This window comes from Schistocerca piceifrons, chromosome 5 (assembly GCF_021461385.2).
Source record: "Schistocerca piceifrons isolate TAMUIC-IGC-003096 chromosome 5, iqSchPice1.1, whole genome shotgun sequence".
Classification (NCBI taxonomy): domain Eukaryota; kingdom Metazoa; phylum Arthropoda; class Insecta; order Orthoptera; family Acrididae; genus Schistocerca; species Schistocerca piceifrons.
Genome location: NC_060142.1, coordinates 396056833 through 396079844, shown reverse-complemented (window position 1 = coordinate 396079844; position 23012 = coordinate 396056833). Strand labels below are relative to the sequence as shown.

The 23012-nt window shown below is 40.1% G+C and overlaps 1 protein-coding gene across 2 annotated transcripts in view; it reads right to left on the bottom strand.

Moving 5' to 3' along the window:
* Nucleotides 1–23012, bottom strand: part of LOC124798462 (heterogeneous nuclear ribonucleoprotein L) — a 174657-nt gene that overhangs the window by 35524 nt on the left and 116121 nt on the right. For both annotated transcript variants that reach the window (XM_047261890.1, XM_047261891.1), the window contains exon 6: nt 22831–22894. In XM_047261890.1, coding sequence (XP_047117846.1) covers nt 22831–22894 — 64 coding nt within the window. The remainder of the gene's footprint in view (nt 1–22830; nt 22895–23012) is intronic.

Here is a 23012-nt window from a genome sequence, read left to right as displayed (position 1 = left end):
GTTATCTACTGACCAACTGTCCACAGGATGAATGTCCACTGCAAAACTGTGGCCAAGAGCAACGTAGGACTAGCCCGTGGCGCAACATGCAGCTAAACATGACACTTTATTTCAATGGCTGCTTCAGCACCTGGGCCATCTGGATCCTCCCCTTTATCACTAACTTCACTAATGATGATTCACTGATGATTCTTACAAAACATTATCCACTGCTGTAATTATCCTGGCCTCAACCTACAGTACCATAATACTGTCCCCACCCAACATTTTCCAAGCCATTCTTTCCTACAATCTCATCCCATTCTTGCCTCCCACGCAGTTTATTTGCCACCTTCTACCAACACACCTGCGTATCTTTCCTAACCTATTTCCATTCTTCCCCACCTTCCTGTCCAACTTCCAGACGCTGCACCTGTTCGCATTCTAGTCCCTGCACACTCCACCGGACTGCATTCATTTCTCCCCTTCCCTATCCCCTCCACATTGCTGATTGCATCCCACGACAGTTGCATTCTGGCCCGAGATGCTGGAGTTCGGCCATTGCGTGTGCGTGTGTGTGTGTGTGTGTGTGTGTGTGTGTGTGTGTGTGTGTGTGTGTGTGTGTGGTGTGTGTGTGTGTGTGTGTGTGTGTGTTTCCCTTTTACTGATGAAGGCTATGGCTGAAAGCTACATGTAAGTGTCTTAACTGAGTGTCTGCAACTTAACATGTTTTCTTTACAGTAGGTAACTATCCTATCATTTCATAGATAGTTGATATTCCTACCTGGGGTTTCCATTGTCTGATTTTTCTTTTACAATATGATAAGAGTGAAAAAAAGGTACACAATTTTTAAAATGTAATAGTGATACTATTTGTTACAATAAATATCCAACAGTCACTTGTGGCTCCTCCAGTCTGGGCAGTGCACATTTGGTTCCACCTCCATATGTACGTCTAAGTTGTATATTTAAATATCTTAAGTTGTTCTGGTCTCATTTTTAAAGAAACTGATAATTAATTATTTTTATCCATGATATTGAATTCAGATGTCACATTAGGTGGCCAATATTCTTGGAATTAAATTCATTCTGCTTCTCCCTTCCATGTGGCAGTCATTTGTTTTATATCTCCTCAAAACATGGATCCCTCCCCCACCCCACTGATGATAATCAGGTTGGGAACAACTAATCAAAATGGAGGTATTAGGTGCAATAACACTATACATGTGGATCTTTGCTATGCTCATGGGAAATTACAGACAACATTGCCAACGAAATTTTCCACAGGGAAATGCAAAGGTTCAAAACACTAATAAATGCAAATAGCTGAAGTACAATACTGAGCACTCACTCAGTAATACTTTCAGATATTTAACTATTGTTGGTTTCCTTTTTTCTCTTTAGTAATTAGATTTGATATGTTACTTACTTTTAGCCAGGCCTACTGTGCATTATGGAACCCAAGAATTGGCAACCAGTATGGGATGCAGTGACAACTTACACTGACTCTCAAAAACTAATGGGACCACATTTAGAAGTCTCTAATGTAGTATCTCTGCATTAGCTAGAATTTTACTGAGGCAAGTGCAAAACTGGTGGGTATCAGAAGTTTTAACTCTGAATTCATTCAGGAAGTAATGATGGCTTGCATTTACTTTATTGTTAGGACACAACTAAGTTTGCTATTGTACTTTTAATAATACAATAAAAACTTTACTGTCATTAAAATAATGTGCAAAATAATCATGAATTTCCAAAAACATTCCGTAATGCATTTATACGACATGTTCTTGGGCAACTGAGGAACAAATCATGTAACTGACAGCCTCAAACGTTTAAAAAACTGAAGATATAATGAGCACTGCCTTGGGAATCATATTAAATGTATTTCACACTTCTGTTTTAATAGGTCAGTGAACTACAGAAAAGATCAATCTCACAAATACAAAAATCCAACCATCACAACAAACAGGGTTACAACCAACACCAAGCCAGAAGTGATATACAGGAGATGCACAATAACATTAACACCATGCAATATAGTACATCTTTATGCAAGTTGGCACCCCTGTGTAGATGTAAATACTACTATGGGGCTACAGTGCACAGCTGATGTTCCAAGTCTGAGGTTATCTTTTAGCGTGCAATATGCTTTGTTCTGCAACAGTTAACACAAGTTATCGGTGAAATTGTGATCACTGAGGCTTCAAAAACAGCATTATGCGTGGTTAACAGAAGTATCTGCAGTGAAAACAGCTGAACTGCGTAACGTTCCACAAATGACATTGCCCATGGTAATGACAACAAACACGAAAAATGGTAAAATGTCAACAAGAAAGAAGAAGAGTAGACAAAAGCAGACCATCGAGCATTTAAAATAACTGTGGCCATACAAAAAAACTACCATATTAAAAGTGACTGCAGAACTCGACACACCCTGCAGTAATACTGTGTCAACAAAAGCAATATGACAAAGCGAGGTGGTGCAGTGTTTAGGACAATGGACTTACAATCAGGAAAGTAGTGGTTCAAACCCATGTCCAGCCATCCTGATTTGCTTTTCTCCGTGATTTCTCTAAATCATTTTAGGCGAATGTATGGATGGTTCCTTTGGAACGGCACGGCTGTCTTCCTTCCCCAATCCAACGCGACAGATGACCTCGCTGCTTGGTCCCTTCACCCAAATCCCAAATCAACCAACCAAAACCAGTATGGCAGGAGCTACAGACAGCTAACATTCATCAAGAGCTGCAACTGTGAACCCCTTAGTAAAGTAAGTCAACGTAAGGCTACAAAAGCAATGCCATGACCACAAAAGCTGGATACTTTATGACTGGATGGTTCAATGAATCTTAGTTTGTTTCCTACGAACAGCCCAATTTATATATATTGAGAACCCCAAATGAAGCCTATAGTCCAGCCTGCCTGCTTCCTATAGTCACGCACGGGGGAGGTTCTGTTACGATTTGGGCGGCTGTATCTTAGTATTCAGCTGGTCCTATCGTTACCCCCATGAATGAGTATCCCTACATCCTCGACAATTAAGTGCTCACTGTGACTAGCGTATTTCTGCCAACCACCTTCATATTCCATGATGGTAATGTGCCATAATAACAGCCAAAAAGGTTAAGGCATGGTTTGTGGAGCATCAGAACATCAAACATCTTTTGTTGCCAGACCTGGACATCATAGAACTGTTGTGGGGAGCTTTAGAGCATAGAGTTATGAGCAGGTTTCCAGTTCCCACATCACTGAAGCAATTGGGTAATGTTTTGGAACAAGAATGGGTGACCATTCTATTGTAAACTGTTCAGAACTAAAGTATTTCATGAAGAACTGCTGCTATTCTCAAAGCCAAGTAGAGTGTGTGAGTGTGTGTGTGTGTGTGTGTGTGTGTGTGTGTGTGTGTGTGTGTGTGTGTGAGAGAGAGAGAGTGAGAGAATATCCTAAAGAGCAGTAAAACAGCCCAAAAAGGGCAAACAGTGAATCGATTTGTATGGAAACCAACAATGTATTAAGCATGAACTGGATCAATGATAGTCATGCTCTAGTAGACAGAGGTTCCCACATCAGTAACTTAAAATTTTATGAGTTAAATAGCATTTATGAGGAACAGAATTAAGCTTTCAGAAGTGTGGGTGATTTGAATTATGAACAATGTCACTGGAAACATTTTGATTATGTTCTGTAAATTGATGCTTCATTTTAAAAACTGTAAATCAGATTATCTCTAACTTAAAACCCTGGTATGCAGAAAAAAATAAAATGTTTTTAACAATTTCAGTGTGTTGTGCCGAGATCTTACTATCACTTCAATACGTGTCTCAGAGTGAAGCCTTAAGAGCCGGAAGCAACAGGCAACTCATTTAAAAATTTCAGATGGTTTTTCTTTTTATCCTGAGATTTAGGAGGAGTGGTGGTGAAATCTGAATTAAGTTACACATGAATCCTAGGAATTACTGGAGGACTGCTAGAAGCAACACACACAACATGGAATTATTCTTGTAAGAATGGTTGCAGTTTCCATATTTCATCATTGAATGAATAATCAAGAAGCCGAGTTACTATATACAACAGTAACTTCAGCCATCAAATTATATGTAACTTACCGAATTTTGTGAAACTTTCAGGCACATAAGACGAAAAATAATAGTAAATCTTTTCTGCTCTTTAACAACCATTGTGAGAACCAAAATACTTACCAGTCATGTAATAAAATGTGAATGCAAGCTCTGCCAGAGATGTGTTGGTGAGTTGCATCTGCGAAAGACCAGAAGATGCTCCATTTCAGCTCCTGCACAGACACAAACACCAAAAAAGTCAGTCACAGCAGCATATTTGTTTTGCTGTGTTCCTGACTTCTATTCTAATGAGGGTGTTTGTGTCTAATGTATCACATTCTGTTAAGTGTGCAGCTGTGCCATGTTTATGATCATTCATATTGTTTCTTTTTTGTTCTTGTATACTTTCGGAACATGCAGTATTTTTCAGTGATCTGTTCTATGTTTTTCCCAGAGCTTGTATATTTCATGTGTCTTGATGTAGTAGGCAATAAATTTCTATAGATTTCATTTCCTGTAGCAGAGTTCCTGTGTTCCTGTTGTGCATAAATCATTGCATGTTTCTTTTTTGCATGTTCTATTTTACAATGCTCTTGTGTCTTGATCATGTCTTCTTGTGCATATGTAATGATACATGGCGATTACTGATTGATGAAGGAAGTGTGCAGTGAGGAAATTGTTTCTTAATATCCCCATCTTCTTCAACATGTCAACATATGCTTTTGAGAACAATGGCTGAAAATTTTTTTTACAAGTACCTCAAAGACTTTCCAAGTAGTCATTCCATTTGGGTATAATCCAGGCATGATTGCAACAAGTATTTTTACTATGTAACTGTTTTCTGTGAAATGTAGGGAAGTGCTGCTTTGCTGTTTAAGTGTCTTAGCACCTTCCATTTACATAAAATCATTTTTGTAGATTTAACAATGGTTTTTTTTTCTTTTTAATTGAAACTGTGTGATCTTGTCAAACAGCACCTCATAGGCTGTTACAAATAATGCCATGAAGTTCTTTAGTTTAATTACCACTTCTCTACTACCATGTGTATTAATGAATACAGTCAAAATGTATGTTATACAAAATGACTCTAGACATTCTGTTTCACCTTGTTTAACTTGACAAAGCAGAATTTACAAAAACTCAATGTACACAGCCGAAACTGCCAATTTCATTCCATTGTCCAATAATCTGCATCCACGCTTCATATACCCGATCACTTTTTCAGTTACACTTACGGAACAACAAACAATACTAAAAATGTAGAAAATCCTAATCAGCTGCTACAGAAGGGCACAAAATCTACTGTAAAGCCTTCAGGAAGGGTTAATATTCCACACAATAGATACAAAAAAAAAAAAAAACATTTTCATTGCATCACAAGCTGACAGCAAAATTATCAATCGCCTTCCCAGTATTTCCACACCCCCCATTAAGCTCTTAACATCACAGTATTGAAATGTGAAGTTCTCAAATATTACTTTGCTTCAAGATATTACTATTACCAGCACTCATCCAACTGTAATGGGATAAGACACTACATCTGAAGACTCGTACAAACATGTGTAAAACACATTTCAGATTCCTTTGGTGTTATCTTTCTGAGGATACACCAGATTCACAGTAGTATTAGCTCTAGGAAACTGCACTGATGGGAAGCAATTCACTTAAAACGGTGAATAGCACGAGCCAAAAATGATATGGAAAATCTGCAGAAGAATCTATGTGGTTAGCCAAGTACCACCACCACAAATGACAATGTGTGCTATGTTTAGTGACATTTACAGAAACTCACATTAAAGTTAATTATATTGCTAACAGAACATCTCCCAGAGCAGTGTTTATGTTGTGCACTCGTGATAAACTTCCTGTTCTGAGGAAACTATGATTAAAAATGATGAAAGTTAGCATCAGCATTTGGCAAGATCTAGCATGTATTCAAGGTATGAAACTCTCACGACCTTAATACCCATGAAATGGGGACTAACAATGCATGTAACTGGTTGTCATGACCCTTAGTGTACCAGAACTCTCTCGGTAGCTGTCAATGTTGCAATTCAAATTGATGGCACCAGAATACCAGGAAAATGGTGAGTGACACGCAATTTCGCCTTTTCTACTTCTGAAACTGCACTTTTTGTATCCTTCAAAAATCAAAGGCACTCAAATTTTCCAAGGTGGTTTTTTCCCATTGCAATTTTAACAGAATACGTTTCCTGTCCACCACCACCACCAATATTGGTAATAATTCCTCACCCAAAAATTCATTAGCTTAAATTTCTGAACTTTCTCCTGTAAGTTCAGAACAAGCATTTTTGCTTCCCCATCTATAGAATACTTTTAACTGCTTATATCAAAGCTGTTCTCTGACAGCCACTGGTGATTGTTTCTTATGTTTCCCCAATCAATCACTTTTTCTTTAGACCAAATCAACATTGTTTTGTGCAACAGCTTTTGATCAATTTAAAATGCTACATATTTATGAAAATTCTGCTATTTGGAAACAGGTTCAGGCTTTTGAGCAACACTGTTACCTTTCATTCCTAGTGTGACAAAGTAGTTACAATTCATCATTTCCACTTGAGTCCACTAAGTTTTGCTCAATACCAGCACGAAATTAATTTCGCATTTATTTTAGGTCTGACAATGCTTTCCAAACATTGTCAAATCTCTTTTTCCAAGCTGCATACACAGCACAGTTTCTATCCTCTCTTAAAATAAATGTTCATTCCTCCAATACAATATTTCGATGTTACTGATCCTTCACAGTTGTTTCACATCTTTTACTGCAACTACTAACCATCTCCATTGAATAAACACAGTTCTTTTCGTACTTACCTTCATTATTCAATACAGGCTTCAACAACAAATATTACTTGGCAGTGATGCTTGAAATCAGATTGTAGTTGGCTCCCACTTACCTATCCTTTGTTGAACAACAGAGTTTACTCCTTGTACTTTATTTACCTTCAATACTGAATGAGTAACATTTAAATGAATTAAGAATTTCAGATTCAGTGCACTAAGTAATATGTACTCCCTCAACCCTTGTATGACCCTATAACCTCCATACTGGTCATGGGTAAGGTGTGCGCTACAGACACTTACATTTGAAATGACAGGTCTCCTAAGATGGTGTAGTAGATACTGTGCTGAAACTTACAAAATTCTTAGCGCACTGCTCATTGTAACACATACAATCTTGTTTCAAGCCTTGAAGAAGTCACCATTTATTTATTCACTCACCACATTAATTGTTCTAAAAGCTCCCCAAATCTTCCTACTTGACAAGTATCTCAAGTATTCTGCCAAGAATTGCATGCTGGGCCTTGCATTTGCACTTCTTTGCACCCACAATTAAACCACACATGTATTACAAATTAATAGATCATTTGGCTGTCTCTTGGTGATTTGTAATGATTGGTTGGCACATAATAAAGCGACAAACCCTTTCATCAGAAGGATCAGTTTCATATAATTTAACAAAATGCCTCGCAATCAACCACTCAGCAACACCTATGGGATAACCATTTCAATTGTGTGTACAGAACATAAAACATTGATACAACAGTTAAATGTTGCTATACAACTGGACTATTAAAGGGAAGTGAATAACAAGTATCCAAGACAAACACTGCAAAATTAACTGAAATATCACACAATTTGAAAATTTTGGAGAGAGACTTGCATTACATAGGATTTTAGGAGTACTTCAAGCTACACACGTCACAGATTGCTTGCATGATAGAAATTTGCATAAAGTGTGCAGGTAACATGCAATGCTGGTTTCTAGATGGTATGATGAAGTCTAGTTTAATGAACTTCATCTGAAATTGCTACTTCAATCCTACAATAGTTTGTAATATTTCCTGGCAATAAGTTTGAATAATTAAGAATTTCTCGTAATTTAACTTAACAAAACTGAAGCAGTTACTTCAACAGTAGTGTGAGAAGCAGCACTCTGATATTTGCCTTTTAATACTTAATTTTGGAGAGACATTGGAGAGTAACTGCACTTACATTTATTTTCTTATTTACTCACTTCATTTTTAACTTTGGCAAATGTTAGCCTGTAAATTAGCTTGATTCTTCTGTCCTAAGAAGCCAATATGTTTTGTCAGTTCTACTCTGCCCGTGCAATAATGGTGATTGATAGTAGATGTGTAATTTACGGCACCCTATTGTGTCCACCATGTGACAGGTAGGTCTTGGAAATCACACATGATGACCAACAGAAAAGGCAGAATGGACGCAAAAAAGACGCAGCTTTTGCACTGCAACCATGACAAAAACAAATACCTGCACTTGGTGCCACAGAACCATGAGTGATGGACACTAAAGATATGCTACACGTGTGTGGAATGAAAAACAATTATAGCACCATACTGCAATTACAATGGTTCTCTGCCATAGTTCTTATCTTGCATACCGAGAAGCTGAAACTGTTTATATGTATTTGATTCATAAGTGAAAATTAAAGGTAAAAAATTATTTTCTTTTTAAAATGATGGGATGATCTCTTAATAGCCTATACTTCAACTAAAAAACACCCCACATAGCATTTTTTATAAAATTGATGCATGTTAGGTTTTCTACATCACACTTTTACATTGGCCTTTAACAATCTTGTCATTCTAGTGTTAATCTACACGTGACGAAGCGTGCCGACGCTGCTCCTTCCGAGCTACCACACACCTCACCCAAGTGTTTTCAACTGCGGTTGGAATTCAGTCAATCATTTAAGGGCATTTTTAGCAGTCACTCTGCTAATACTATGCACGCAAATTTGCACCAATCACATTCTTTTGTGTCAGACGTAATATATTGGTTGATGACGTTATGAATGGAAGAAAAATAAAGTTTGTGTAAAGACTTTAAGAAACAATTTTTAACTATGTACTCTGGATTGATGCTGGTGATCGTCATGAACTCCAATATGCTGTTAACGGCGGCATCTGAAAATTTTTACCGTGCTTTAGGTTTTACAGGGAGTCTAAATACACAAGTGTACAATATATATCACACTATCTTTGACAGTAACGAGAGATACAGATGATTTGTCTTCATATCAAAATGTAACAAACATGGAGTACTGATACAGTATCAGTAGTACGTGCACAGTTTGGGTGGGTTTGTTTATAACCAAGCTGCTTCGATAAATTTAGTGAGAACCGAAATCTAGCTTAATTTGATTTTGTGCGATTCATACGGTACCCGAATGCTGAGCGGTAATCTTGCGCAATGAAACAGTTCAAAATGGCCGCCACTAGGGCCCCTTTCGCGCCAGCGTGATTACAGTGCTGTTGCGAAACAACTTCGCTAGACTAGAATATAAAAATCTATGAATACCTCCGCATACCCTGTAGTCACTAAGAGAGAGAGAGAGTTCAGTTGAGCGGCTGTGGGCATTTTTCTACTGCGAGGTTTAAGTCTAAGTCGTTTGTTCTTTCCAGATGAATTTATAGTAATATTGTAAACAAGAGGAACTAACAACGTTATTTGTTTGGCGTTAAAGTGTTGTTTTTTTTATGCCCAAAATCACTAACCTCTCCACCATTCTTCTTACTGCTCTTTCCACGAAGTTACAATTTGCCGTAAATAAACAATTCTTTGCAGGAAAGAAGCATTTCAGCTATCCCTCAGGCTGTGCATGAACATTTTGTTCTTCGAAACGAATCTCACTTCTGAACAAACTTATTTTTGCTATTTGTTATTGCAAAATACAGGTGGCATAAACCACGAAGAAAGTACTTTAACGTGTGCAATGCAATATTCAAAACACCGATACTCGTGTGCGTGATGTCCTAAACTACGTGACAATTATTCAGCGCCCAGTAATGCAACGAATAACGGAATGGCCAGGATTCTGCGTCATCTACGAAGGCCTATTTCCACCGTCGCAGCCTCGTGCTTTGAGTCCTTTCAGCGTGTCTAATTTTGTACCCGCAAGACAGGTCTCACCTTTTCAAGTGAAGCCTGGCTGTCAGCGGTGAACGCTTTGGCACAGAAAATCTCCTGCCACATTGCTTATTCATAGCCGTTGTGAGACTACTACACCTCTCAGTATTTCAACATGGAGCATATACGAATTCTTATACTACAAATAAAGTTCCTCTAATTACCATAAAATCTGGCATTTGACTACCCACAACTCAGTCAGCAAAAACATCTGGCAAAGCAGAGTGATATATGTATACCGTAAATCGTTTCGCAACGGATTTGTTGTATGAAATGTTGTGTGTCCTAGTGTTGATTCTCTGTAATAACCCAAGGTTTCGAAAATATCCACCATTGTCTTAGCAAATCACCAAGCTGTTATAGTAGTATAGGATGAACAGTTCACACAGATGTAAATGAGATCAGCATCCACAGAAGTCCGGCTGCAATCTGAGATGATACTGACACCTATAATGGTACATCTGCAGCGTCTATTTCCATCACAATGTGCAAGGCTACTACAAATGAATCATTCGTCTTTGAATTCGAAAGTATTACCTGTACAAATATGGCAGAGGCATGAACTGCACCCACCAGTTGGCGTTACGAGGGAAAACAATCGCCATGTAAAGACAACTGTGCGTTGTTATTGATAACTTCAGCGACACTGGTTTTATTTGTAAACAGCAAAGTACCGGTCGGATGAGTGTAGCAGATGGAACCATGGAGAGGGTGAGGAAAAGTTTCGTACGCAGATCAAAATAATCAACTGTCTGCATAAACCATGAACTTTAAATACCGCAGCAAACTTACGTGCAAACTTTTGCGACAGCTATTTTGCTGCTGTCTGCAGCTTGTGCAACAATTAAAACCAGAAGGATTATGTCCGGCAACCTCCAATTCTGCATCATAACGCAAGTAGCACTTGTGTGCTAACATTTCGTCTCCAAGCTAATATTCAGTGACTAAGCACCTTCCATTTTTATGGATAATAGTCAACTGCCACAACGTGAGAGTTAAGGCACTGAACATCCTCATGAAATTGCGGTGCACGGATAGTTTCGCAGAAGGTTGAAGTTTTCTGTACAATGCCATACACGAAGCCGCAGGAATAGTTTTTCTCCTATGCGAAGATTGATGGTTACCTCTTACCTTGGTATGTTGCAATTAAGACTGTTTCCACAACTGACTGCCGTTTCCAAAAACTTCGTCTTCCAATGAGACGGGGCACCACATCATTGGATCGTTGACGTTTGTCGCTATCTAAAAGACGAACTTTCGCATCACTAGAATGGACACAGTGAAGAAAATGTGCCTGTTCCCTTGGTCTTCCAAGGTTGCCTGACCTTACGCCTTGTTATTTCCTTTTCGGGATACATTAAGGAACGTTTTACGTATCCCCACTGCCCAAAACAATGGAACAGCTCAGAACGAATCAATGCTGTTGTGATGGCCGTCAACAGGATTTTGCTATATGACGAACGAAACGAACTTCACTACCATTCGAGCGTGTGACCAGAGGCGTCTCAGAACATTTGTAGAATAAAAAACTAACTTGGTGAGTTTACAGTTGTTTCATGCAATCATATTTGAACACGTAATACTTTGGAAAAAAAACGAATCATTTACAGTAGCCCCGAGTAAGAAACACGCCTGTCTTAAGACTTACCTGTCGCTTTGCGTTCAAGTGGGGGGCATTTTCTCCCTTCCTGATTTAGTTGGTCTGCATAGTATATTATGTCAAGTTACATTTGTTTGTAATGCTCAGATATTACACAATAACAGAACGAAGTGTCAACTTCATTTGTTAAAAAGAAGAAAGTTTAATTTTATGGTTTACTTGCCGTGTTTTACACACACACACACACACACACACACACACACACACACACACACACACACACACACATCCTTCATCCTCGAGAATTATTCCACGTTAAATAATCTGCAAATTGACTGATAGTCTATGAAGAGAACACACTATTTTAAACATACGAAATCGGCGGCTGTGTCCAAACCCGACCGTACTGGAATCCACATCATATAAGAAAACTCAGGCAGAAACGCAAACGGGCTTTGAAGATCAGTTTAACATAATGGATAGTTTCCACAAAATAATTTACAAAATGAATATTAACAAAATAACATAAAGGTAACAAAGTAGTCTAACGAAATTTGACAATGCAGAGAAAATTACACTACGAAATGTGCTACTAGAAGTGGCTGATGAAGTTTAATATATCTCTGCTTCGGCAGAATATAACTGACAACGGCCAACAACAAGAAAAGCGTTTAAGGAAAGGAGAAATCTGATAACACCAAGCTTAAGTGTTAAGAATTCTTTCTTAAGGTATTTGTCTTATATGTAGCTCTGTACAAGAGTGAAACTTGGGCGGTAAAAAATTCAGACCAGAAGAAAACTGAAGCTTTTGAAATCTGCGAAAGATCTATGCTCGGATTAGGTGGTTAGACTTTAAAATTAATGAATAGGTATTGAATCAAACTAGGGTTCAATGAAATTTACGGCACAACTTTACTAAAAAGGATTTTCTGATTATACACATTGTGACATCAATAAATTTACTATTATGGAAAGAAGTTTGGGGAGGAGAGGAAGCAGCGGCGAGAGAGACGCCTCACTAGTAAGCATGTTCAAATGGAAGTAGGTTACAGAAGTTACAGAGATTAAGATACTGGCATAAGGCAAGCTAGCTCATATCTACAGCAATACAATCTTCTAACTGGAAGCACGAACATCTATTCAAAGGTGCTTTGGCAATGGGAAATTGTATTAGAAGAACGAATTTTTCGAACTCTTCCTGTTCACAAGATCTGGCACCCTCTGCCTTCCATCCAGCCTCAAGTGATAACGAAAACCAGTTTAAAAAAATTCCCCGAGTTCTAACACTGGAGTTAGGCATTTTTCAGAGCTACCAGCTTCTGCACTAAAGGGATGTAATCGATTAGAAGAAAAACGTTTGTGAAAGTGCACTGGCATACTTTGGCGCTACGTCGAAAAATAAAAGTTAATTAGGACCTAAAAGAGTCAAGTGGATGATTTCACACTATCCTCTGTTTTTCCCATGAAAGGAAAATGGCAATGAAATGCTCACTAATTTCGTCATTTTTTGACATTCAAAGGCACCTTCTCTTAAGGAAATTAGTTCGTTCGGCAATGAATAGAAGCCCCAGCAGAGAGAGAGAGAGAGAGAGAGAGAGAGAGAGAGAGAGAGAGCTACCCTTCACGTGCATTTCGATACGTACTACCTAAAATAACCATAATCTTAGCTCATATTTCTGACCATGTCTCAGCGTTGATCATTAGTAGTGCAAAGTCTCCAGTGCAGGCCTAACGATTGTTTTCTCTTTCCTAAAGCACTAAGTATTTCAAGGGCCAACAAGGTACTGGCAAATCGTGATACTTAGTATGTACTTGCAAACAAACTAATGAGCCAAAACATTATGGCAATTGCCCATCGCAGAATTTAATGCCGCATGGTGGCGTTGCAGGCACTTTATGCGGCAATGAAATTATATAAGCAGAGCACAGAAGAACTTAACAATTCTAGTAACGACACGGGCCGGAAATAGATGACACTGGTTGAAGGACGACGAAACCATGAATAGGCGGAAAGATTGATTGTTTTAGGGCGCAAAAAGAACTTGAGTCATACGTGCTCATGTCAAGACCGTAGAACACTAAGATAAAAAGGGGAGTTAAAATGACTACACGTTAAGCCCACTCGACGGAAGCAAAGGCAGCTAAAACAGGGACTTCCAGAAAGGTCCATAAAATACGCCAGAGAGAAACAAAGGTCCTGAAGTGAAGATTAAATGTCCTTCGCCGTATTGCTACGACGAATAAAAAGAAAAACGCGGTCGACAGTCCGCGCGTCTTTCGCTAAAACGACCGATAACTCACGCGGCATACATAAATGAGAATGTACGTGGTTAAAGAAAGGACATTCCGTCAGGAAATTGCGAACCGTCAGAGGTTGAGGACAATGAGCACAAGAAATGGTGAGGGCTAAAAAGACAAGTGTCCAATACTCAACCTAGTTAAAATGGTGATTTCGAGGCGGGAGGGTCGAGAGGAGCTCGTCCAAGCCCCCTGGAAGAGGATTAATTCCCCGAAGCTTGGCCCTTGCCAAAGTGACACCACCTGCTAATAGACGGCAACACAGAGATCGTCGGAGTGAGTGGAAGAACTAGCGGGCTGAGGGTAAGAGGACTGCAGCCTTGGCAGCAGCGTCAGCGGCTTAGTTTCCCGTCGACAAACTTTACCAGGAACCCACTAACATAACAGATGTTCCACCAAGAGTGAGCCAGTGACAGCTTTCCTGGACCCTTTGTACTACGGGGCGGACAGTGTACAGCATACTCAGGCTCTGAACGGCATGGAGTGTCAGAGCAGACAACGCAATTGGAAAGACTGCGACGCTGGATGTACTGCGTGGGCTGACCAGGGTGAAGAGTTCTGCCTTAAATACTCAGTAGTGTTCCGGAAGTAGACACCGAAAACCGTCGTTACCAATGCCTACGGTCAGTCCGATAGCCGTACCTGTACACAAAGTTACCGTTGCGAGTTTCATGTGGTCGTGAAACTTACGGCGATAGAGCGAGGATGGAGCGAACGAAGGCCAAGGTGAACATGGGCCACCGCACGAAGCCAAGGCGGTCAAAGGTTTAAACGCATCGGGAAAATGGCAGGAAGCGTGAAATTAAACTGCCGGAGCAATAGCCGAAAGCGAACTCCATGAGGTAACAGAAGAGGAACGCGCCCCATATTGGCAATCAAAGGAGTCATCAAAGAAGCATAGGATGCGTGATCAGGAATGGCAGACACACGGCATGCGTATCTGCCGAGGAGAAAGTCACGGTGGTATGACTGTTTGTTCGGCAGCTTCGGCATACAGACGCTCAACCGGGCTAGTGTAAAAGGCGCTAGTGGCCAAACGGATGCCACGATGGTGGATAGTACTGAGACCGCGTAAGAGGGACGGACGTGCAGATGCGTAAACTGAACACCCATATTCTAGTTTCGAACGGACAATGGACCGGTACAAATGGAAGCAGGTGGTCCGATCCGCTCCCCAGGAAGGACCGCTGAGGACACGTAGTACAAGGACATTGTGGAACCGTGTACTGCGGGCGGCCAGGTAAGACATTTGGGAGGGCCAAGTTAGTTTCCTATCGAGCTTGAGCCCCAGGAATTTCGTAATTTCAACGAACAGATGAGATGTAAAGACGGTGGAAGAAACCAAGCCGCTAGAAACTCATACGAATGGTTGTCAATGGAAAAGCGATAACGATTGTCGAGGCTCCACGAGTAAAGACGAATGAGACATCGCTGAAGACGCCGCACAAGGAGACAAATCTGTGGAGCATGCAATAGATCGAAAAAAATCAACGAAAAGGGATCTGAATATGTCCGGCGGAAGACAGGCCATTATAGCGTTAATTGCGAAAGCAAAGAGGACACGCTCGGTACGGTATCAGGAGAAACACCGTTTTCACGGATAAACGTGTCCGACAAGGAAGAACCCAATACGTATCTTGGAAAATTCCGTCTTTTAAAAATTCCTGAAGCAAAAGCAAACGGGACACGCTGCCACGGAAGCTCCACGTGTAGATAAGTACGGAGGATACCAGTCCTCCAGGAAATGTCGTGGGCTTTCTCCAATTCGAACACGGCCACAGCCTGGTATTTCTGCAGAAAACCATTCATGACATAGGTTCACGAAGTGACGAAATGGTCAACCCAAGAACGGCGCGCTCGATATTCACAGTGTGCAATGGTTAGTATATGCCCATACGTTCCACCACCTTACAAACAGCTGGTGAGAGAAATGGAGTGATAACTAGAGGGAAGGTGTTTGTTTGTCCTTACCAATCTTTGGTATGGGTACGACTGTCTGGGGAACGTGCCCTCTGACCACATGCGATTGTATGTATGAAGGAGAAAGTGTTTGCCCGCAAGAGGAAGAAGCTGCAACACCTGAATGTGAACATCGTCCGGCCCTGGGGCGGTGGATGGGGATGAAGTGAGAGTATGATGTAGCTCATAGTGAAGGCGGCGTTGTAGCACTCACGCTTCTCAGAAGAGATGGGTATCGCCCCAGCTTCCTCCAGTCAATTACCCCTGCACTGTGCACAGGATCATCGCGATCGGACTATTGACCAATTGAACCGTGTCACCTGGTCGGATAATCATGTCTGCCACACCAGGTCGATTATTGCGCCGGGATAAGCCGTTGCCAGTGAAAACTACTGCTCGAAATATGCGCCGCAACAGCTTTGAATTGCTTGAACTTTGAGGGCCACCACAATCACTTCATGACTGATCGTCTTCGCCAACAGAGAAGCCATCTTCCAGTAGGGTAACTGTCCGCGTCCCAAAGTCACCTTCGTGCTACAATGGTTTGAAGAGCATGATGGCTAACTCGCGTCGCCTCACACGAACCCGATGAAACATCTGGGATGCTATCCACAAACCAACGGTTCGTAGTTTACAGGAATTACGTGAACTGTGCGTGGACATCTCGTGCCACACACCTCCGGAAACCTATCAACGGCTTACCGAATCCATGCCACGCATAATCGATGCTGTTTTGCTTTCCAATGGCGGGCCAACACACTAAGTAGGTTGCCATGTTTTGGTTCACCAGGACGTTACAGAGCCAGCTTTTGCAAATTTCGGACATAACATTAAGTCTACTGAGAACAGATGTCCAGTATCAATTTCTTCAATCATTGTATTATCTTAGCTCAGCCTTTTTACTCAGCAGTTTCTTGCAAACTGCCTTTAACATAATTAAAAAACCACCAGCCGTCATCAGATACTGGGAGTAGCACATACTTTCCCAATAAATAAATAAATAGAAAACATACCTGGCTGATAGTCAATCCAGAGCCACTGAAAAATGGCTTTACTACGTACTTTACATGGCAACACAGGAAACCCTCAAATTTTAAAAACGTTTTGATGTTACATTCTGTCGATTATCGTTGTAATTTAGAATTACGAACTTGATAAATCTGCTTTGCAAAAAAATAAATTACCTCTACAGCTCTTCCCATTTATGTAGAGTTCATCACTTTGATTTCCTTCCATCGTCTGGATTCAGTGTCGCCCACAACAGAAACTACGGGAATATGCTCACGGGCTAGCTAGCCGTTGTGTGAAGAAGAAACGTACGATTTCTAAAGTAATCGAGAAGTCATTAGGTGACAAATAGCTATCTGAACATATTTCTTGATCCTTCACGGCAACAATACTTGTGGTTACCACAATGACTTCAACAGGGAAGATTTTAAAACTGATTATTTCAACGATACTACTACTACTACATTTCAACCGCTATTGTTACAAAAACAGCGTTAAACTGACCCTTCACGCGGTGGCTGTCGGGTATGATCAGAGCGTGCCCTGTCCTCACATTAGGGCTGCCTAGAGAAAATGGGCACATTGTTGGCACCATTAACTATGTTTTGCGCTTACACAAATGACAGATGTGACGCCCGCGGAAATACTGACAGCGCTCGGAGAATTCCAAAACCAAGTGCCGATTTTCTCCGCAACCAGCAGCACCACTAAAATGGGGTCAACATATCGTGGTCAAATTGCAGGGGAGGTATGTTGGCTCTATTCACTACAGATTGGATGCAGCAAGCTGCTCAGTGCATCCACATAATTCTCCGATGTGAAAAAACTGTACATTTCCTACAAGCTTCAGGTGAAATAGCCTTTCCTAAGACGGTTGAAAATATTAGCAGTATCCCAAAGCTGCTTTGTATTCCTGCGAATGCTGAGACTTATGTTGATATTACATAAAACTGGGAGAGAACATGTTAAGTCCGATAAGGGCATCATCAGTGATTATTATTATTTGGTGTACTTTTGTGAAAGCATTTACAGAATTCAAAAACCCAAATAAATGAGATCACAAAATTTGAACTATGATTTTTTTTATGACGTCTCTGATTATGCATTTTACGCGCGTCAGTACCTAGAATAGCGAATCCAACTTGTTTCTACATAGAGATGGAGAGTCAGTTTACATAGTATAAGTTTCACAATCTGATATTGCTTTGGACTGACACTATTCCTACTAGGACACCATCAAATAGACAATTTTATTTCATCTGCGACTGCTTCCTGTTACCTCCACATTTGAATACCAATTTGTATGGTGAAAGTTACTCTGGTTGTCCGGGTTGTAATAAAACTGTGTGCGTATCTAAAAATGACGCCCTGCTGTAACATCAAAATTAGAAAAAATCTCTGCGAAGAAACAAACCAACCCCTAAATCTCAATAGAAAAAATACGGTATACTTCAAATTGCGAGCTTATCAAGACTAACGGCGAACCATGCCTGCGTTTCCCCCACAATAAAAAAATTGTATTATTTCATATAAATTTTGACTACAAAACTAGGGATCTTTATTTTTAAGCTCGAGACTCTTAAGATGGACAAACTACCAGCAGAAAGTCTACTAACAAAGATTCAAGAAACAGCTTTAAACGATGACAACTCTTTGAATATACAACAACCCTCTTTGTATCGCTCCGTGGGGATCGTGAGTGCAAGATTAATTACAGCTCACGGAGGCATTTAAACACTCATTCTACCAGAGTTTCTTGCGTGAATGAAATGGGAAAGACCCTAGTAACTGGTATAGTGGGACGTACCCCCTAACATGTACGTAGCAGTGGCCCTTACAACATAGGTGTACTCTGGTACACACATTACCTATTCGACAAACTGGTTAATTATAGTCTGATCGAAATTAGTTTATAGTTTGCACGTCACGCGTTGGATCTGGGTACCTCCAATCAGAGCGCTCGACATCGCGCCCAATCAACAACTTGTCGGTTCACTTCCAATTCCTTATCCTAACAAACTACTCGGACGTAAAAGACGCAATTCGGTGTCACATACAGAGTTATAATAACCAAACAGATCGGCTTACATTACGTAAGTAATGAACGACATAGTGCGAAACAAAAATCCATCGTTGAATTAAACTGAGTAGAGGAAGGGAGGTTGGCCTTCGTCAAACGCAGTAAATTTTTTTACATCTAAATGTAAATCAAGATTCTATTATTCTTATCCAATTAATTGGTTTTAATGTATTTTTGTATTTCTAATACTTTGCCACATTTTCGTCATCGTATTGACTTTGTAATTGCTCTTTTTTCCTATTGTTCTTTTTCGTTTTGGACTACCTGTGTCGCCTATAATCTGCAACCAAGTGCCAACCACGATTGCTCATCGATTTGAACGCAGAATCTTATGTAGACAATGTTAGAACAGTTTCAGGTAATCAGCGCTAGTGAAAAATAACTGTTTGCTTTTAGCGCTGAAACTAATTTTTCTGTGTTGAGTTTGCTCGTAGAGGTTAGCTTTAATCGCCGTGAAGGACGCAATATTTTAGCTCTGCCCCAGATTGTTGACAGTTTTCTCGGATACATTTCACACTACGAGATTGTGGTTAGGTTAGGATATGAGTTAAATTCAGGGCTCTAAACCGCGTCGAATGCCGCAGTTCAGCTACCGACAGAGCACCTTGCGTTCCCATCATACATTACGGTGGCCGCTTCCAATACTGCTCCGCGTTACGAATCACAACAAGAAACAGCACATGTTAAGTGACTCGCCATATTTGTCGCCGATAACCGAGCGGCAGTCGCCGTGGCAGCAATTTAGCGGCAAGTGACATTCGCCATCTGTCAAGTAACTTTGATGGGACTACAATTTTATCAACCTAGAATTTGGTTTTACATATACACCTATTATTTTCATTGTCACTATTTGGTGACTAGCAAGTTTAATCTTTTTCTAGATAATTACAGATATTGCACACAAATATTTCGAATGTGTCATGTTTAGCGCGGTTGGAAACTTGGTACACTTAACGACACTACGTAATTCATACTTCTGTCGAGTAGACATAACACCGCTACTTTTATGGCAAGGCTTACCACACATTGAAATTATACTTTTGCTTGACTTATTCTTACTATGTTACACAGTTGCTAACGTTTTATTCGTTACCACCACAGTTTGCTCATCAGAATTCAATTTCACGTTGTTCAGCAGCAAAATGTAGTGGTTCTTTTTCTAAAATCTGTTTAGTCAACCGAAAAACAATACCAATGTAATTCGAGAAACTTGATAAAAATTTAAACCGCTCTGATTAGGCTGTACACACTTTAACGTCCCGGTCACACACTGTTCCAAGTAAGTTACCCACATGGCCGTAGTAATCTGTTATCGGCCTTTCCAGCCTCAGTTCTCTTTTTGAGTTTTTTGTGCTGTTGGGTCACCCAAGGTTCCGCTGCTCTCGTTGCCATTTCACTTATTCCGACACAAGGAAGAATGTTTTATTTATTCTGAATAGTAACTCATTTTCATGTAATGACCTGTTCATTTATAAAATTTAATTACAGGCAGGCAGAGAAAAATCAATATTTCTAAAATTATTACTGCCCGTAATATTAAAATCCAGTCCAGCCTTTGGCCAGAACTACTGTCTGTGGGGTGCGACTCGTACGCTGGGGCCAGCAGCTACCCCCCAATGGCGGGCCAGGAAGATCGATGCAGCACGTGGCCGGGGGCTTGCCACTTGGCAGGGGTCAACTCCAAACACTGCTCTCATTATCTCGTGCTTGTGCTCAGAGGAGTAGCAAGTTTATGGAAAACTTGTCAGAAAGGAAACATTTACTCCTCTACTTGCACCAATTAAGAAACAATTACCAGTACCAGTTACTGGTTTTCTCGGCTGATTCATCATAACTTACTGTTTGACAATAGCAACTGTGCAAAGGTTTAGCTGAAACTGTCTAGAACTGTGCATTGCACAGCAATACTGATTCCGCAGACTTTAGGCAGCCAACAAAGTAGTGAAAATAACGGTCTTTCATATATTACCAGTACAACGCGAAAAATCGGATAACCCAGTTGGAAGAATTAAAGAAGTCTATGTAGCAGGAGAATCCAAAACGCATTATGGTAGTTTAGAAACTAAATTATTTGTGATTCTAAATTGCATTCTTGTCGGTCATTTAAATTACTCCAGGGAAACTATGCAAAATGGGATTAACCAGCCACTGTTAAAGGTTTGCTGCTTTTTACTTGATAGCTGATATTACTAGCTTGAAGAACAAGCCTACGCATGCAATAAAACTCAGAATCAAATGCAAACTAATTGCAACTTTGAAAGACACTGAAAAATCTACTGAAATTGCACGCTTTAATAAGATTAAAGATTTACTTTAAAGACACAATGATGTCCAGTGAAATCCATTTTAACAGTAAGATACAGCTTTAAGGCAAAATTATTTCATTTAAAAACAAATACTAGCTGTGGACAAAGAAAGAAGTTTTAAAATTAACAACTGTGAACCGTTGTATCAATAGCGTCATAAAATTTTAACACCATGAAATTTTATAGAAGTAATACTAACCTAGCCGTCTAAATAATGATTTAATAGCTGGGCACTACAACAATTTATCTAGAGTCAGCACCAACCTCCTAAATCTTTAAAATGAAAGAGCCGTGTGTCCGAACTATGAAGTGTTCCAGTATATGATTTGTCTGTAAGCGGCGAGGAATTAGAATGCATCATATGGTACTTACCCCTAAATGTTAGTTCCAGAAAAAGAAATCAAACCTACCACAAATCTGATGGGGAACAGATCCCCTCCCTGTACACGAAACTAAGGACTTACTACCGTGGCGACCGCGCCTACTCCATCATCGACTTCATCCCAATTAGCAACATATGCAGTGCTTCACCACAAATTAAAGTGGCAGAATACAAACTCCAGACGATCAAGCATTTAGATAATATAATATTTTTGGCACAAGTCGGAAGAGACATGAGCCGTTGACGTAAGCGTAGTTTCCAGGCAACGGCTGGCGCAGTGAACCTAGTACAGAACGGTAAACGAGTGTCTTGGGGTCGAGTCCCTATGAGGAAACATTTTTATTTTCAATTCTCCGTTACTTACACTGAAAATAAGCCCAAATAGTACTAAATATGTTTTATTCATTCATATCTTCATAAAACGCATGAAAAGGCAAAGGAAAATTTGGGATGACAAATAGTTTCCAAAATGGGTTGTACTTGCAGCGTCCACGAGGTCTCTGCAAGTAACGTTCCAAGACGGGGTTGTAGTTAAAGTGTACTGAACTCCCGTTCGTTTCATTCTGACCTTCGAGCTCCCCCGTCAGCTGCTCGCGTAAAATAAGTTTCCCCGTTTTCACGACGAAAATCATCCCAGCACGTGTAAATCAATAGAAAAAATAAGAGAATCTGATTTTGTATACAAAGTTCTCTTATGCGCCTTACAGTCCCTTCCTAGCAATTTGCAATCACAAATTTTCCTTTTCATGCATTTTATGAAAATAATATGCCCAGTATTATCTGCAGTATAAGTAACACAACAATAGAAATAAAGTCTTCACAGAGGGCCTGGATTCCAGGGTCCTCTGATCACCGTTCTGTATTATTTCCGCCGATTCGACCGCTACCTGAAAAGTACGCTAATATGAAACTATCATGTCTCGTCCGCCCCGCGTCTGACGGACTATATTGTCTGAAACGCTTTCTTTCTGGCCACGCCCTGCATATGCCATTAATCTGTACCAAATCCGTGATGAGGAGTAGGTTCAGTCTCCTTCCAAGTGCCAAATTAAATGGGAACAGGAACATCAATAGCTGGATGTAATTTACTCATTTTTGCAGGGAGACAACTGTTAAACATAATTTCGTTAATGGTCTTAAGCTCAACATTTACTCAATCTCAATGTTTGACCACACTGTAAGTACGTTAACTGCTGACTTACCAACATTTGGATTGGTGTAATCCCAGCTTTCTGCATCATTCTTGTAAACATTCAGTTTAGTTGGCTGTAACAGAACAACCATGTGAACATTTAACAACTATCGTAAAGAGTTAGTATACTGACAATGCAGATGTTTATATTTATGCAGAAGATTTGCTCTGTGTGTTTGGAGTAATGTTCTC